This window comes from Scleropages formosus, chromosome 10 (genome assembly GCF_900964775.1).
Source record: "Scleropages formosus chromosome 10, fSclFor1.1, whole genome shotgun sequence".
Classification (NCBI taxonomy): Eukaryota; Metazoa; Chordata; class Actinopteri; order Osteoglossiformes; family Osteoglossidae; genus Scleropages; species Scleropages formosus.
In genome coordinates this window covers 13,457,510-13,475,178 of record NC_041815.1, presented here as the reverse complement: position 1 = coordinate 13,475,178, position 17,669 = coordinate 13,457,510, and the positions used below count along the sequence as shown (strand labels likewise).

Here is a 17,669-nt window from a genome sequence, read left to right as displayed (position 1 = left end):
AAAAGTCTTTTATACATTAGTGAAAATCATACATGGTTTCAGAGAATTTATAAGAAGCCTGCCATGGTGTACTTATTTAGCAAACACTTTTCTTCAAAGCAACTGAGATTGACCAATATTCAAAGTGAGAGCTGAGCAAAGAATCAGGAAACAAATAGATAAAAAGGTTAGACATTAAGTTACTACTAATTTTAATACCTAATAACTATATTCCACCTGGATACCTGAGATATCAGACATGTGGAGTGCACATGTCATCTGCTGTACACAATTTATCTGTAACACAATTGCCTGGGCTGAGGACAGGAATACCTGACTGTCTCTGATCAGTTTAAACCAGGAAAAGGCTTTCGCTCATGTGGACCATCACTTCATATTTAACATTCTAGGTATTTGTCCAAACTGCTGTGGTTGGGTTTACTCACTCAGTAAGGTAGGTGGCCAAGTTACCACTAGTGGCTTATTTGGAGAGCAGATACCCATATAAAGTACACAGTGGAGTGAGACATAGATGTCTACTGCGTCTCCTCCTCTACAGGCACTATATAGAGACACCAGCAGCTATCATACAGGCCCACTCAAGCACTCCACCTGCCATTGCAACATGATTTCTCATACTCATAACTCACATTTCCAAGACCCATTTAGTCCTTGACTCTTTCACATGAGTCTTAATTAGGGTAAACTGGCCACATCTGGTGCTTGTTTCCTCATAAGTTCTCCCCAGGCAAGGCTGGCTGAAAGATGCTCTGGAACATGTGTGACCCTTCTGCATGCCTGATGTTTAGGAAACAGCCTGTTTTATTTGTTATCTATCCTTGTTTTCTAGAATTCTTCACTAGCTGTAGGTTACACAGCTGATATCCAGTTTCATTGTTGTCTGACACTCTCCCGATCAGCCACCTGATGCTGCAACCTGAGGATTGCTTTACTACATTGAATCAGCCTTTTTGGACCTGGACCAAGACTTCTGTCCTCATAGGCTCTACCCCTATATAGCCTTAATGAGCTGGTCTTTTTATGTTTTTATTTATTATCTAGACAGGCTGTTTGGAATGACACTAAAATGCCCAGGAGGGGTGGGCACTCAGTGGTACTTGGACCCCCAGAGGTTTATTTTGTCCAATTCTTCTTGGCTGTGAGGTATTTACATTTACTTAGATTTGCTTAGCAGATGTTTTTTTTTTTTTTCTTCTCCAAAGCAATGTACAATTCAGAAAAAATGCACATTTCATACAAGTTTTTGGTTTTCCTCTCTACAGATACCAGCTGGCATACCTTTTTCTAGCATTATTGCTTCTGTTTTATGATCAGGTGTTTAGTGCTCTGCATTAATCTGCTGAGAAGAGTGCTGTATAAAAACAAATGTTTTCTCTGACATCAACTACATCAATGGCAATATTAATTTTAGATATCCCCATTAAAGGTCCAAATGTAAGTATATTTATCTGTGTGTTCTGAACTGCCAGAGAGAATTACTAACTACTGCCTCATGGTGAAAATGAAATTATTTAAAACAATATACTCAAATATGCCACCAATTAATCCTTTAGGTTACATATGAGTTAGCAAATGTATTTTATATTTTTCAGTGGATCAAATTCACTGCAACATAATTGTCTTATGCACTGATTTTAAATATGTAATGAAGTAATTTCACACCCAAGGGATACTCTCCACAAGCAAAAAATCAAGACAATATATTTTTTATATATTGAGTTGCAAAGCGAGGAAAACCATTTGCAATCAGTAAAGGAAGCAGATTAGTAATTTAAAAAAATTAAGGAAAATAAACAGCACAAAACATTTTGACTTATGCCCCACATTGTCATGTAACAACCAATTTTAAAATAAAGTACCAGTTGGAATTACCAATTACCAGCATGGGGAACAGTTCCCAAATATTGTATGCATGGCAAATTATTCACAGTTACACCTTAAATTTATCACACATACAGATGAAATATGTACCGTATATATAGTTTCTGGATCTTAAATGCAATACCATAATATAGTTATGCCAATGTAATGTTGCAAGTAATGTCTTTTTCCTTCTAGCTGACCATATTCACCTGGCCTCCAGATATTGTAGACAGACATTGTTTCTTGGCATTTGGTAACAGATTGCAATGAGTTTTGCACTGACTAGTGACTATTACTTCTGTGGGAACTCACATAGATTTGACCCATGAAATCAGTAAACAGCTATTTGTTTACACCACTACTTGTAGAATTTCTCATTGTTTTGTAAAGATAACAAATGTAGAGCAGCCTATTCTCATTTGCTGACATGTATTAAATGTGTATGTAAATTATAAATAGTTGGACCAATCACAAACCGCAACACCAAGCAAGGTGGATCGGTGAAAACAAAAGCATATGTCTCTTTTCTTAAAGATTTCAAATATGAAGAGACATGCTGAATTTTCAATCTGAATAATGTGCATGTGTGAAATTTATTATGTAATGCAAACAAAAGGTGGTATCCAAATATAAAAACAGAATTAAAGATTAATATGGATGGAAGATGTGTGTAGTTAAAAGTAGTACAGAACAGATTCATAAAAAAAGATTAATTCCATGATAAAAAGTCTTTTGATTGAGCTTGGCTTTGCTTCTCTGAATTTCTAATAAATAATTTAGACTGCAACACAAGAGCAGATAAGGTTGAAGCTTTTTTGTCTCCAGTTAAAAAAATGAGTGGCCACCCCATTTCTTCAACTTCAACAAGACTTCAACTCGCATGTCCAACATGCAACAGATCACACACTTCAGTTCATGAGCAGCGGCTATATCTGATTAGGCAGGTCAACATGAAAACCTCTTTGTGGTTCCCATCACACGGAGGGAATTCCCTGACTTAATACGAGTGTACCAATACCTGCATCAGAGTTCTGGCCAAATCAACCCAGGGGTCTCAAGCAAAGACCTGAGTGGGGATTTTGAACCAATGAATCAGTTTTGCACATTAACTGGAGTGTGAGTAAGCAGAGAAGTTTGTGATTGTTAACATAATAAAGTATGGTGGCCTCTCAGAAGAGCAATTCTTTGGTATGGCAGTTGACTTTTTCTATATTGGTTTGTAACATCTTTAAAACGGAATGGGATACAGCCCTGGTTTCCATGATGCCTTGAAAGAGTCAACACCTTACTTTACACCCTACTTACCTTACTTACATGAGCCTTATTACCATTATGTATAGCCCTTGTTCTCTGTCTCTTGCTGGTTTAGCACAATGGCTGCGTTAAACACACATATACAGGCAATAATGCAAAGTTTTACAGATGGTGGACACACCTGTGAAACTTTCGTACAGCTTCTCTTAAAGAGAAACTGTGCTTATATAGATCACCTGTACCTTAATAAACCGTGTTTTGTTTGTGATCAGAAGGAAGCAATGCTTATTACTACCACCTAGACTGAAATTTCCATCAACGATACAAAACGGCCGGCATGTAAAATCCATGGAACCAAGACAATTATTTTGCCACTATCCTTAAATATTATGCAACAGAAAGTCCCACTTAAAGGAAACACAAAATATGTTGTCAAGTTTGTTCAAACATCTACTGTATGGTACAACATACATTCGACTGTAAAGTAATTCTGAATGCTTCTACCATCCAAGGAGTTGTTTTCTTTCCTAGGTGTTATTACCACTGAAGAAAATCAGACCTTAATGCATCGCTCTATATTTTTCTGAGTTTTTAGGCCTGAGTCAAAGCCTGCATTGCTAGACTGACTGTCAGCAGGAACCGCAGAGCGGCTGCCACTAAGGTGACTCAACCAACACTTCCCTGGTCCCGTGAGTCCTCTCCCAGTCTACCGCTCGGAACTGATCTTGTAGCGCAGAACAAAGTAGGCCACGAGGCGGAGGGAGACAAAGAAGATGCCCAGCACAATAAAGTCCAGGTACAGCTTAGCATTCTCCACATCCAACTCCCTGAGGATGGCCTCTGACTTCTGAAAGTGGCACGTGTCATCCTTTTCACAGTGCAGGTCCTCGCGGTTCAGCCCATAGATAGACAGGATCACACCCTCAAAGCCATACCTATAGGACAGTAGAAGTACATTATCACTGTCACTGGCAGAAAATTCTGAAGTTTATTACTGAGCATGCAATGACCGTGTTCCATTAAAAGCCAGATGGACAGAAAGAAAGATAAAGAAAATGCATAACAGTGACAATGCAATAAGAGAGATTATTTTCTCCAAATATTGTAAACAGTGACAAACTGCTATGAAATATTTTTATATTTTTGCTCTCAGGTCTGTGGTTGGTGCTGCTGTAGCAGAAAAAGGACTTGCCTGACATAGGAAATGTATGACATCCACTGCAGGTACTTGGGGATAGTGTCAAAACTAACAAAGAAGCCTGAGAAGAGCAGTACGGGGATGGCTGTCACTGGACCCACAAATGTTGCCACCTGGAAAACACTGTAAATCTCAGTACAGTACAATATGTGGCACTCACTGTTGTGGACCATTGCGAAATTAGTGAACAAGATGTTATACTGAAGTAGCCATTTCAAGAAATTCCTGCCCATTGTTTCAGAAGGCAGAGATAGAGGTTAAGTAACTGATCTTAGTATCAAAATGTTTAGGGTTCGCATCTCAAAGACACCACTATTGCATACTTGTTTTAATTCTTAATTTTTTCATAGCTGATACAGCTACTCATCTTGCTGTATATATGGGTGATATATGTTGAATATACGTATCTCAGCATATCTCTAACAATACAATAGTCACAACCAAAGTTTAAAATGAAAGAGGGTAGAAAGTTAACTGAAATAAAGGGATTGCAAACACTAATCTTCATAATGCCACAAAAGAGCAAGCACAGTACAGTTATATAAGCATTCTTAATTAGTTCAGGGACACAAGATATTACTACTTTCACAGCAACCTTGCAACAGAAATAAACAGATTTGTATTCTAGGGGAACAGTTTCTAAAAGAAGTGGAGTGGAAAGACAGATGTGCAGAAGAAGCTGAAACAGGAGGTCTAACCTGTAGAGAGGTGGAGGCTGCCCCTATTAGAAGGCCCAAGGACTGGGCCACCAGTGAGGTCATGGTTCCCAGAGCAAGGAAGAGCACAAATCGCAAGACGTCACATGGCTGGGAGGTCATCCAGTAAACAATGCTGCAGTAGGCCACTGGAAAGACCACCTGCAGGTCAGATCCATACTGCACGGTCATGAATGAACCCTTGGAAAGCCTGGGCTCCCTGAAACCTTGTCGAAACTTCACTCCAAAAACACTCCAGCAGCTTGATGACTCCAGCACTTGGTGCCATCAAATACTCTTTATGACAGTTGAACATGTATTACCTGGAAGGGAACATCCGCCATGGTCTTTGCCAGATAGTAAGCCTTCAGGCTATACCAGTAGTTCAAGTGTTCTCGTAGAAAAACTCCCATCTCAAGAGGAACTAAAGATGGAGGAAAGGAGAATGGAAATGAGGATTAGTTTTAAAGAGGTCATTTTTTTTTCCTGCTGATGATTCTCTCTAGATGGTATGCTGGCATGCTGCCTACAGCCAGACTTACATGTTAACACGGTGGGCATAAGAGCTGCAAACATGAGGAACAGCATGGAAAAGAAGAGGAAGCCGGAGTTGCTGAGAACTTTTTTGGCTTCGTTACCAATGCCCAAGTAGAGAAGGCCGATCAGGATGCCAATGCCAATGTGGGAGGTGATTCGCAGGTGAGTCAACACCTAGGAAGGAGATGATGCACCATGGAAAGCGAAAACAAAGACGTCATCAAAACCAGTAAGTAACAATAGGAAACTGCCTTGTTTCTTATCCAAAGCACAATTTTTGACACTAAGATTGCATTTTTAAAACAAGAGCAATTTTCTAACACACATTTAAGAATATAATGCTAAAATTTTCATAAATGCTTCTCCCATAACATTTCCAATCGACAGTTTGGGAACAACTTAAGGATTTCCCACCCATTGTTGTCTGTGAAAATGTGTGTGTGTGTGTGTGTGTGTGTGTGTGTGTGTGTGTGTGTGTGTGTGTGTGTTTGTTCTTGACTCATTGCTACATTTTTCAGTGTTGTGTCTCTGTGTGGACACTGGGTGGTACTCTTTCCTACCGAATCCCTCATGATGCTTAGGAACGTCCTCTTGAAAAGGATGCAAAACTGAGTCAGGCAACTGGCAGAGAAGCTATGGCAACCCTCCGTAAAGGCAGAATCCTGCAAAGGAGAGGTATCAGCATCAGTATGCTGGTCAGCCATTGACTTATGGCTGCTCTTTGTGGCCCATATCCACATCCAAACAACTTTCAGCAGCATTCAGCTCCTGTCTTTCAAGAACGACTGTTCTGTTCAAAGGACTAAAGCACCAACACAGCAACACACATCTGCTCATGAAGTGATCCTGCAGTTAGATATATATACACAGCTTCTGATTTATGTAAGGGTTTAGAAAGTTTATGTATATCAAAACTGGCCCAACCCCTAACCATCAACCACACCTCACTGGTGACGTACACATTTTAACAATATCAGCACATTTAAAATGTTATTTCTATCAGTTTCTTTCATATGAAATACATATAAAACATTATATTTAATAATTAAAGTATTAATGGTATACATTATTGTACTGCTGTTTATAGGCTATTCCCGAAAAGTTTGTGAACCTTGTATATCTTAATCATTTTCATTTTCATCTCCATGTCAATTTGGGAGTGTTTGTACATGGACTGCATATTCAGTGATCTTTTTACTCATGTTTCATTTTCACAAAAACAGAATTCACATTTAGCACAGGTGACACTACTTCCTGTAATGTGTCATTAATTTTGAAGCGCAACACATGAAAATGTGTCTTACGTTCGGACCGTGGTCTGTAACTCTCCTGTACTTGTGTCCATATCACACAATATATTACATTGGACAATTGATTACATATTGAACAATATACTGAACAATGTGTGACTGAAGACTGAAAGAGAGGGCAGCAGCCAGGCACATACTGTTTTGTAGCTCACCTACACCGCTGCAAGGTGGTAGCAGTTTTAATATCAAAAGTCATGGAAATTTTCTATAGCTCAGAATTTCTGGCACTGACCCTTCGGAATATTTTTACTTATGTCCGAGTTTATGTAAGTTGCAAATTACGTAACCCATAAACCATCTGTAAATCTGAACGTGCCACTAATAAATCTTAATTCTGGTGATCTTTAGATTGCAGTTTCAGAACCACTGTTTCAGAGGTCAATGGAAAGCCTCCTGCCATCTATATCACCTTCAGACCCTCACCTCCTCTGCGGGCCGCTGCCAGAGGAACGGGTTGAGAGTCCCTTCATCATGCTTCTCCATTCTGTAGTCCCTCTCACACTTCTTTTCCTGAACGGCCCACACCAATCTGGCTGTCTGTTCGCCATACTCCCCTGAGGCCACCTCCATCACTGCAATGCAGCCAGAGAATTAGAGCATACCAATGAAGATTCCTAATATGGTGTTTAATAGACTGATATTTTATGTGCGTAGGAGTATTGGAGTGTTTTGACATGATTATTACGAATAACACAAACAAAACCATGTATTACCAAAATCTGCTGGATTGTGGTACGTTGGGCAGTTGAGTCCAAGCTCACTGAGGTATGGAACAAGGTTGGACACCTTGCCCTGGTAGATACACTGTCCTTGACTCAGAACATACAGCTGTAAGAGATATGTCAGTCAGCAAGAACAAATACCTGCCTGCTTTTTGATTTTCCACAGCAAAAGCCCCTCTACAGTGATGGAAGCTACTGAGTCATCTACCCACCTTGTCAAAGAGCTCAAACAGTTTGGCGCTGGGCTGGTGGATGGTGCAGATAATGGTTCTGCCACCTTGGGCGAGAGCCTTCAACAAAGACACCACCTGGAAGCATGAAGCGCTGTCCAGACCACTGGAGAGAAGAAAAGAAAAGAAGGCACTGCAAAAATTTTCACCTGCCGACTTTGTACTCACACACACATTTTCAGAACCGCGTGTCCCATACGGGGTCACGGGGAACCGGAGCCTACCCGGTAACACAGGGAGTAAGGCTGGAGGGGGAGGGGACACACCCAGGATGGGATGCCAGTCCATCGCAAGGCACCCCAAGCGGGACTCGAACCCCAAACCCACCGGAGAGCAGGACTGTGGTCCAACCCACTGCACCACTGCACCCCCTAGTGACTTTGTACTCTTTTCAGCTTATCCCTTTAAAAAAAAATAAGGCACATTAAAAACTTCAAAATGTGTGTATAATTCAGGAGTAGGTGTAATCAATTCAGATTTCTTTTTCTGCCAACTGGTGTAATTGCATAGACAACAATTCTATATAATACAGTTAACCATGTCAACTGCAGTATGTCTTCTTCTGGAACTTGTATATGGTGCACAGTTACCCAACAATTACTTAAAGCCACTAAGGTAGTCACAGCTGTCTGAAGACTGCTTGATGGGCTCCTATAAGAAGCCAATGAATTTCTAAAGTCCTTACTGAGCATCTTGCTTTCTTCAGTTTGGGGATAAACCCTGCACTAATGCTATGAGTAAGCTTTTAGGTCTATGATTTTACGCTCACTAAACTGTATACAAAAAACCTGGGTATGTTGTGCTGGATTAGTTTACAGATCTCATAATGCAAAAGTTCTGACCTAGTAGGCTCATCGAAGAACATGACCGGTGGGTTGTTGACCAGCTCCAGTGCAATGGCCAGCCGCTTTCTCTGGCCCCCTGACAGATTGGCTGTGCGAGTCTTGGCACACTCAAGGAGCCCAAGAGCAGTCAGGATCTCTTTAACCTAAAGTTCAGGCCACAATTCAGAACATTAACACTTAACTCATGAAAATGGCCCAAATCAAGTTCTATCTGCCTGAAAGGACAGCTTGATGAGCAATGATTAGGTCTGCTACAAGACGTTTCTCACCATTTCTCTTCTACCTTCATCCTTTTCCTGGAGTTTAAGATTAGCAGATACCTGCAAAATAATGGAAGATTGTCGGCTGTCTGTTTTACACATCAAGTCCTCCAGTTAGATGAAGAACTGAAAATTCCCCATACAGTGCACATGCATAGAAGGTTAGGGATGAATGCTACACTGTAACTTGTACAGAGCAAACCTGATGAGCACTTCTGTGTATTTCATCTCTTCATGCCCAGATGCAGTACCATCAGATCTCATATGGCTTGTTGTCCTTACCATCATGGCTTCTTGAACTGTCAAATGTGGCAGGAGCATATCGTCCTGCATGATATAACACGACACCTTGCGGAAAGAACGAAGATCCCGTGGCTGTCCGTTTATCAGAATCTTCCCCTTCATTCCTGTCTCTCTAGAAATAGAAGAAAATTTATTTGTAAAGCAATTACATTTTTCATTGCTATGTGTAAGAAATATCTTAAGCAGTGTGGTGGAGCAGTGTATATAGCTCCTGGGCCATGGTTTTGGATGTGGGGTTTGATCCCTCTTCAGTTTCTGAGGAGTTACCATGTTCTCCTCCCTGTTTGCATGCGTTTTCTCCCACAGACTAAAGAAAAGAGCAGAAGAATTCAGCGTAAACTACTTCATACCCTGTCTTACCTTACAAGCCACACGAGTAGCTCCCACTAAGTTGAGTTTGTCACTCTATTCTTATCTGGACCTAAAAATGCTTGGTCTCATACTTGGACATTACATTGAGCCAAACAATAACTATGGGATACAGTAGGTTTCAAAAATCAACTGTACACATTTCTCACATAATGGGGTTAAATTTCTCTGCGAAGTCCCCCCTTTAGACAAATTACAGTGATATGTTATGGAGAAAAATAATCAGTTCCTGGATGAAAATATGTTGTGTAAAATGAATTAAAATACCAAAGTAAAATGTCTTTTGTTATGTACAACAACCAAGTTAGATACTAGCACACAAACATTTTATAATATTTGCAACAAAGTAATTATTAGTAGTTTGCCCTTTAGTGCTACATTTTCATTCATTCATAACTGTTTGACCAATACAGGGTCACAATGCTCTGAATGTCTGCTCAGGAAGCATATAGTGTGAGGCAGAGTACACCCTGGATGTAGGCACACACACACATTTTCTGAACCGCTTGTCCTATACGGGGTTGTGGGGAACCAGAGCCAACCCAATAACACAGGGCATAAGGCCAGAAGGGGAGGGGACACACCCAGGATGGGACACCAGTCCATCACAAGGCACCCCAAGAGGGACTTGAACCCCAGACCCACTGGAAAGCAGGACTGTGGTCCAACCCACTGCGCCACCACACCCCCTTACCTGGATGTAGACATTTAGGTAATTTGGCTCACATATGTTTATGATAAAAAGAAATATAAGTTCACAAAATATGTCTTTCCCATGCTGACACTATGCTGTTAGAGGCACTGTGTAGCATAATTAACATGCTTGATATTAGATGATCTTCATTTGATCTGGAGATTAAAACTTTATTTAAGCTTTCGTAGGGTATTCTTTTTATTACAGCTGTTTATATGACTTAATTAAATATTCTTAAATATCCAGTAACTCAACACCGGTGAATATGAACTATATTATGTTGGACTAGATCGTTTTAATGGCAGGTTACTTAATGACCACTCAAGCAAGGTACTTACCTGTAGCCAGCTAAAATGTTCATGAGAGTGGATTTTCCAGCTCCAGAGGGGCCCATGATGGCGACCAGGCCACCACTGCTAAAGTTCCCAGAGATGCCCTTCAAAAGGGTCTTGCAACCTTAAACCCAGGGAACAAAAAGGCAGAGCCATGAGACCTCTCACAATATGAATTCAGATACCATACACAACTGCCAGTCATCAGTTTAAATGTTTAATATACTTTCTGTAGTATGTATACAGCTAACAGTGTCTACATTGTATCAGATGTGACTTGTAATGGCCTGGAACTGCTTCTTCAGCCTCTGCTTTGGAAATATCTGTACAATTTAATGGAAGAAAGTTCCTTCTATTGATGCAATGCACTCATTTTATTTTTTTCTCTGAGATGAACGTCGCTTTGGAGAGAAGCAAATGCTAAATGATGCTGGTAAATGACTAAATGTACATGTAAAATAAAGTAAAATATCTTCACCCCTGAGAAGGGGAGAATGCCCTGTAGTAAACTCCTATTTGACTAATGGCTGCAGCGTTAATCCTGTTGATTGCAGGGGCTGCCAAGCTAACTGGATTCATTGTTATAATCTGTCAGAGCAATAGACCAGCGTTTGTGACCTTTCCTGGCTTGTCTAAGTACAAAATCTGTTGCAGAGGGAACACTTTCCTGTTGGGTGACATATGAACACTTGAGCAGTCTTTTTGTACACTGACGGATATGTCTGAGCGCTCTAGTACAAGTGATGGGCTAAAAAGATCAAACTGGAGACCCTTCACATTATTACCCCCAATAAAACAACCACAATGCTTTACATTTAAATCTGAGCACGTTTCCCTTGATTGTTATAGCTTGGGTCAAACAGGTAAGCTATAACAGGAAATAAGACATTAGACTGATTAATACATTAAGAATATTATTGGAAATGTTTGCGGCAATAACAAATAATTTCAAGGCACTTGAGCAATCACTTGAACAAATGACTAAGTAAAATATTACATAACAGGAAACTACATCATCTACCCTGTTTGTTGTTTTGGCTGTTATTATCCACTCACTCGCTGTTAACAACTCGTCTAAATCAGGGTCACAGTGGTCTGCAACCTATCCCAGAAGCACAGGATGCTAGGATGGATAGGGCACAAGTTGGATGGGATGCTAGTCCAATATGCAAACGTCACACAGACTGAGCAGGATTTGAACCTATGTCAGCCCAGGTACTGAACAGCTGCACCACCATAGCACCCAATTATTAGTATCTTTATTATAAAATATTATTTTATTATAGTACTACAATGCTAAACTACAATACTATATTACTATACTACATACAGTATACTATATTATTATTATTTCTTCAGGATTGGTACAGTACAGTAGCCCTTTTAAAAGTACAAAGTGTCAGTCGTACTGTAAAATTTGTCTTTTTTTACATAGGCAAATCACAAACAGCTTCTATTCATGGTAAACTTCTACTCACAGTTCAGCCCCGAGAGTTTGTTAAATGGAATCAAATGGTGAATGCTTGTTGTGAGACGGTCAAATTACAATTATTTGTTATGGAAATAATAACTGGTTCCTGGACAAAAAAATCTTACGTGAAATTATTTTAAATACCTAAATAAAATATATTTATATGCATGACAATAATAACACAAACATATTTGATAATACCAGCAACAAAACTTATTTCTAGCTTGTTGTTTCATGTTTTACTTTAATTTATTAATTCATTATCAATAACTGCTTGTCCATTGCAGTCTAGAATCTAACCAGGAAGCATAGGGCATAAGGCAGAGTACAGGGTACACCCTGCCTGGAGACATTTTGATAATTTTACTCAGACATGTTTATTGCACAAAGAAATAAAGATCACAAAATCACTGCCTATGTTTTTCACTCTATACAGCACACAAACTATGCTGTTAGAGACTGTATAGCATTACTAGATATGCTTGATGCTAATCTACATCTGATTTCATGATTAAAGCTTTATTTACATCAGTCTAAGAGTATTTGTATTATTAAAGCAGGTTATATAGTTTACATAATTTTTTAAATAAAATGTTTATTTTTATTTCCAAATGTTAGTATTAAGGAAGCACAGGTACAGTAATGTTCAAGCCTTGGGTTGAAAGGATCTGGGTTCCAGTCATGCTCCTGCTCTGGGACCCTTGAGCAATGTGCCTATCCTGAATTTCCCCCATAAAAATTACTCAGCTGTGGAAATGTGAAAATAATTGTAAATAGCTTGTCACTATGGAGAAAAAATGAATAAATAAGAATAACAATAGTACTGAATCTGCTTTAATCAGATGGCTGTGATTGGTTCCGATTGTCAATATTTTATTCTGCAGTCAGTGTTTCCATGGTAATGGAGATGTTAATACATTAGAATCAGCCAGAATACAGTGAGACTGACACCACTGAGGAAAGAAAACCTATATACGGAATAAAATACCTGTTGGGGAAGTGAAATGACTGTGTAACAGGCTGGACAATAAACCCAATGTAGGATAAAAGGGTATACATTTCCTTAGCTGCTGCAGCATTTACTGTACTGTATAGGATCTGTTACATGAATATCATATGTAGTTATGATATATAAATCAGCATAATAATAGAAACTTGCATGGTCAAGTTTATGTTTAAATACCGTATACTCACACCACAGTGCATGGTCTGCATATATTTTAATAAATGTGAGACGTTACCTCCAGTGATACATTGCATTAACATGATAGTTTTATTTGATGTAAGTTATCTTAATCAACACTAAACACTTTTCAGAACACTGCAGATGTAAATGTGACATCCTTTTTATCACCGTGGCAACACGACAACCAATTGGAAGAAGTCCTTTTAAAACAAGTCCTCCCATCTGCACTGCTGAGGTTACTGTAGTTTATTGACCGACAGTAACCACCTTTGACTAGATAATGCGATGCTTTCCTGCTTCAGAAATTCTGAAGGAATCATTGGTTTTATTTTAATAAATCAGTAAGATCAACTTGAAACATGTCTTTGATTACAATATTATGTTTTCTTGATAATTAGTGTAATACTTCAGAATCTGTGAAATTTTTGATAATGGACATATATCAGATTGTGAGCCCAGACACTTAATTACTAAGTAAGTATTAAAACAAGCCCCTTATGCTCCTTATTTGTCCAATCTGAACAATCTGCTGTGTTTTGTCTTCTGTGAGTTTGCATAAGAACAAGTAAAAAAAGATACGGGTATAGGTCAATCTTGGGCTAAAGGTCGTGTACTATATTTGTCTGTGCACTTGTACACTGAGACAAACAAATGGTCCTGCAAGCCCATCAGGCAAAGCCATGCTGCCTGACATTAATAAATACTGTTATTCCTAATTTTCACACTAAAGTACAAGTTGGAGCTTAAACATGTACTGAGTCAATCACCTCTGTCTCCATTTGAAGGGTCCTTACAGGCATGAAGTGAATTTTTTTCAAAACTACATCATGACATAAGCTGTTCTCAATAACTAAAAGGGGAAGTTTAATGTCTTTAAGTATAGAAGAGAAAATAATCCATTATTTAGAACACACAACATGCAGCTCCTGCATAAGCAGCAATAAATATTTCATTAGAACAGTGAACAGCCCTCATGAATATCACACTAGACACACACACACACACACACACACTACAAGACTTGCAAAATCTAAGAAAGACATTTTATAAATCTGAAGCTGTTTCACACTCCTGTAAATCCTTAATTACATCAATACCCTGAACAAGTCAGGATGCTGAGCAAATGACCAAAGTCCAGGAAAACACTGACAGCCAGGACAAAGAATGGGAGAGTGTGGTTCACCTGGAAACCAGGGTAAGGCTGAAGGATGCAGTCATACAGAAGCTGATTCACAAACATCGCACCATATTCCAGTATGTTCTGGCTTGTAAAGGAGTTGAACCAAAAACACGCTGCATAATCTCCCAGCATGTGCCGGACTAGCAAAGGAGCTGAACTACAAAGACACTGTGTAATCCCCCAGCGTGTGCTGGACTGGTAAAGAAGCTGAGAAAGAAACACAGTGCTTCATCTCCTGGAGTGCTGACAGCTCTTAGCTCCTTTGCAGCCTGTCCCATCTGCAGCCACAGCAGAAGAAGGTCCCATCGGACAGCATCCTGCCTTGTGTATGGGAAGAATTGCACTTGCAGTCAAATCTGCTTTAACAAAGCTGCAACTTTAAGGAAATGATTTTATCAATGTGGTTACAGCCAAAGCAGTTTCACAAGCCCTCAATTACTTCTGGTGGACTACATGGAGCACTCAGTTTGCTGTGCCAACAAAGAACAGTGATGGAAAGAAAATGTCCAGGTTGGCTATAAGTGACCTCAAACAATGGATATAACCCATCATATATATTCCACTAATATTTACTAATATATTCTACTGCCTGATATTATTCCATATCTGGTTCATTTAATCGACAAACTAATTTGAATTTTCCTTACCAGCTGGATCCCTGAGCAATCTGAATTCCCAAAAAAAAAAAAAAAACAGTACCTACTATTTGAAATCTGGGCTTTCCGTCCAATGAAATCCAATTCATCCATATAGTACAACAAATAAATCGCGATGTTAGTGTGATAGCATATTACTTATCTTTGTCAAAGTCACATTCATAAGATTATCCATAAAACATAGAAGGTATTATATTATATATAGCTCATACTATATTACGTAATGTCCAATCCATGGGTTATATGCCAATGACAACCTTATTGCATAAGTCACTCTTACTGACTTACTACGTTGCACAGCGTAACAGGACATTGCCAGCAGGTACTGCAAAAATTTGGGTACTGGACTTGAATGGCTCTGCTGTTGCATCTTTGCACCACTGAGGCTTATTTATATAAAAAGTAAACGTTGGATATGGCATTCAATGGCCATAGCCACTGAAACCTGCATAAAGCTCTTTGATAAGCCTCATCAAATCAAACTGTAGGTGTTAACTGATTTTATAAAACATTTTTATGCATTACAAATCTTTAAAGTTGCTGTTTCTGAGATTTATTATACACTTTGGAGGAGGTTCAAGAAAGTACAATGTCAAAAGGTTCACTTGGTGCTTACTCTGCCCTAATACTGAATGCCATTTCACTTCTTATGATGATGTGAATACAAAACACAATATATATGGAACAAATGATCACAATATCCTGCACAGGTTAGCAGTACCTTTTTTTCTCCACCATGGGCCTTCTGGGACCGAATAGGAGAGGTCTTTGAATTCAATGTTAACTGCTGGCCGCCGTGGCAGGTAAGAAAACCGGTGGGCTTCAGTAATACTGTTCTCCACTTTCCTGAGGTGCCCATTCAGAAGTGGAACCTGTTGACTTCCAGCATTGCTGGATACCACCTCATCAACAGAGACACACACAGTTCTGGAGTCCAGCATCAAATCAGGAGGCCCATTGGAATTCTGGGAAGGAAACCACAAAAATTACTACACTGATTTAGCAAGATATATGGACAGAGAAGCAGCTCAGTCAGTGCACTTTAAAAGCCCTCTTTATGTGCAACCTAACACAAATAGGAGCATCTAACAGAGTAATGGGTATAAGTGCTGCCTTTAGATCCAAAGGTTGCAGGTTCAAATCTACACTACTGTTGTATAACCCTTAAGCAAGGTAATTATCCAGCTATAAAATGGGTTAATAACTAGGCAGTGTAACACTAGGAGACTTCAAGGAAAAGTGTCAGCTAAATAAATCAAGGGAAGTTAACAAAATGAAATCTACACTCATTTCAGCTACAAAATATTATAACATTAATAGTAAAAAAAAAAAAATTGTAACGCAACAGTTATCAGTGTTTTGAGCAAAAGTGGGCTGAAAGCTGCTGAACTTCACAAACGAATTAATAAGGGACTTCAGTATAGCACACATTTGGGGAGCGCGCTCCTTTGCGCAGGCGCAGTGCGCACTGCAATCCTGTCCAATCAGCGCAGCTCACACAGGGGCTGTCGGACAACGTCAGGCGCACTGAACCTCAGCATCTTCTCCATCATATTTATATTACAAGTGGAAATAGGTGCACTGCCAAGGTATTGCAAACACACCTCCTACAAATAATCTGTTCATAAATTGTATGCATCTTCGATGAATAAGTAAAAATAGACATTTTATAAACCCTACAAATCACAGTTTATAGCCTTTATATTTTTTAAACCCAGACTCTGGGCCAGAGTGAATTTTTCAATATTTTTTTAATTGTCACCAAAGGGAGACGTATGAAGTTCTTTTACACATGCGCTCACACACACAGGTTATAACTACAGAGACGTCAATAATGCAGAAGTGGCACTCCTTTCACAACAGAACCTTGTAAAATGTGAGAGTGTACAATAATAACTAAGAGGATGCAACAGGACACCACACCTCAGAATGATTGTTGAGGTGTTTTTGATATGAAATCCAGGTTTACCCGTATCGTTATCTAGGTGGGCTGCTCTAAGCATCTCGCAGCAGATTCGGAAAACGGTTAACTTTTGATGCACTAATGCTTGAAATGCAAATCGCCAAATGGTGAAAAAATTTACACTTAGCAAACTATACATGACTGCAGTGCGCTCGCAACAAAATTTGCATTTCAAGAAATCCCTGTATTTCCCCACAAATTTCCATGTACTAACAATCCTATTCCTAGAAACAACTAATCATGAGAAATGCCTGGAGACACGTTAATTCTCACCATAATAATGGAGTTTGTGACCGCTGCGCTGTTCACAGAAAAGGCAGCCATAAGACAGGCCATGTGACGAGGTCAGTCTGTGAAGGATGCAGCCGGGACCGCTTTTCTCTCTTCCTCGCTCTCTATCTCCCTCTGTCCGCGGCGGTCGCTGACGCCCAGCCTCTCCAGCACCTGGGATGAAGTCACTCTGTTGTTGTTTACAGGCGGACCGTCAAGTCCTGTGACGTTGGCAATGACGTCACGCGTCACGTAACTCGTCGCGCTGAAGGCAGGAGCAACGACAGGTACGGCTTCAGGAGGGTCTTAAGAGAGCCGCCGGTATCAGCCT

At 39.6% G+C, this 17,669-nt stretch overlaps 1 protein-coding gene across 1 annotated transcript; it reads right to left on the bottom strand.

Annotated features, from left to right (window-relative positions):
* Window positions 1-2,275: 2,275 nt before the first annotated feature.
* LOC108922430 (ATP-binding cassette sub-family G member 1) lies at window positions 2,276-17,511 on the bottom strand. Its single transcript, XM_018732536.2, has 15 exons — window positions 17,342-17,511; window positions 15,827-16,070; window positions 10,619-10,736; window positions 9,197-9,329; window positions 8,924-8,974; window positions 8,652-8,797; window positions 7,792-7,915; window positions 7,571-7,685; window positions 7,281-7,429; window positions 6,108-6,209; window positions 5,553-5,721; window positions 5,334-5,434; window positions 5,014-5,172; window positions 4,310-4,428; window positions 2,276-4,052 (listed from the first exon to the last, which is right to left on the bottom strand). Exons 1-15 carry the CDS (start codon window positions 17,402-17,404, stop codon window positions 3,824-3,826), a joined length of 2,022 nt encoding a protein of 673 aa, XP_018588052.1. The 5' UTR covers window positions 17,405-17,511; the 3' UTR covers window positions 2,276-3,823.
* Window positions 17,512-17,669: the final 158 nt, after the last annotated feature.

What these genes read in the sequence shown, in the direction of transcription:
- LOC108922430 (XM_018732536.2), bottom strand. Translation starts at nt 17,404, where the DNA reads ATGGCCTGTCTTATGGCTGCCTTTTCTGTGAACAGCGCAGCGGTCACA. An exon ending in TGTTTGAGCTCTTTGACAAG is followed by an intron (nt 7,686 to 7,791) that starts GTGGGTAGATGA and finishes TATCTCTTACAG; the next exon opens with CTGTATGTTCTGAGTCAAGG. An exon ending in TAAGCATCATGAGGGATTCG is followed by an intron (nt 5,722 to 6,107) that starts GTAGGAAAGAGT and finishes TCTCCTTCCTAG; the next exon opens with GTGTTGACTCACCTGCGAAT.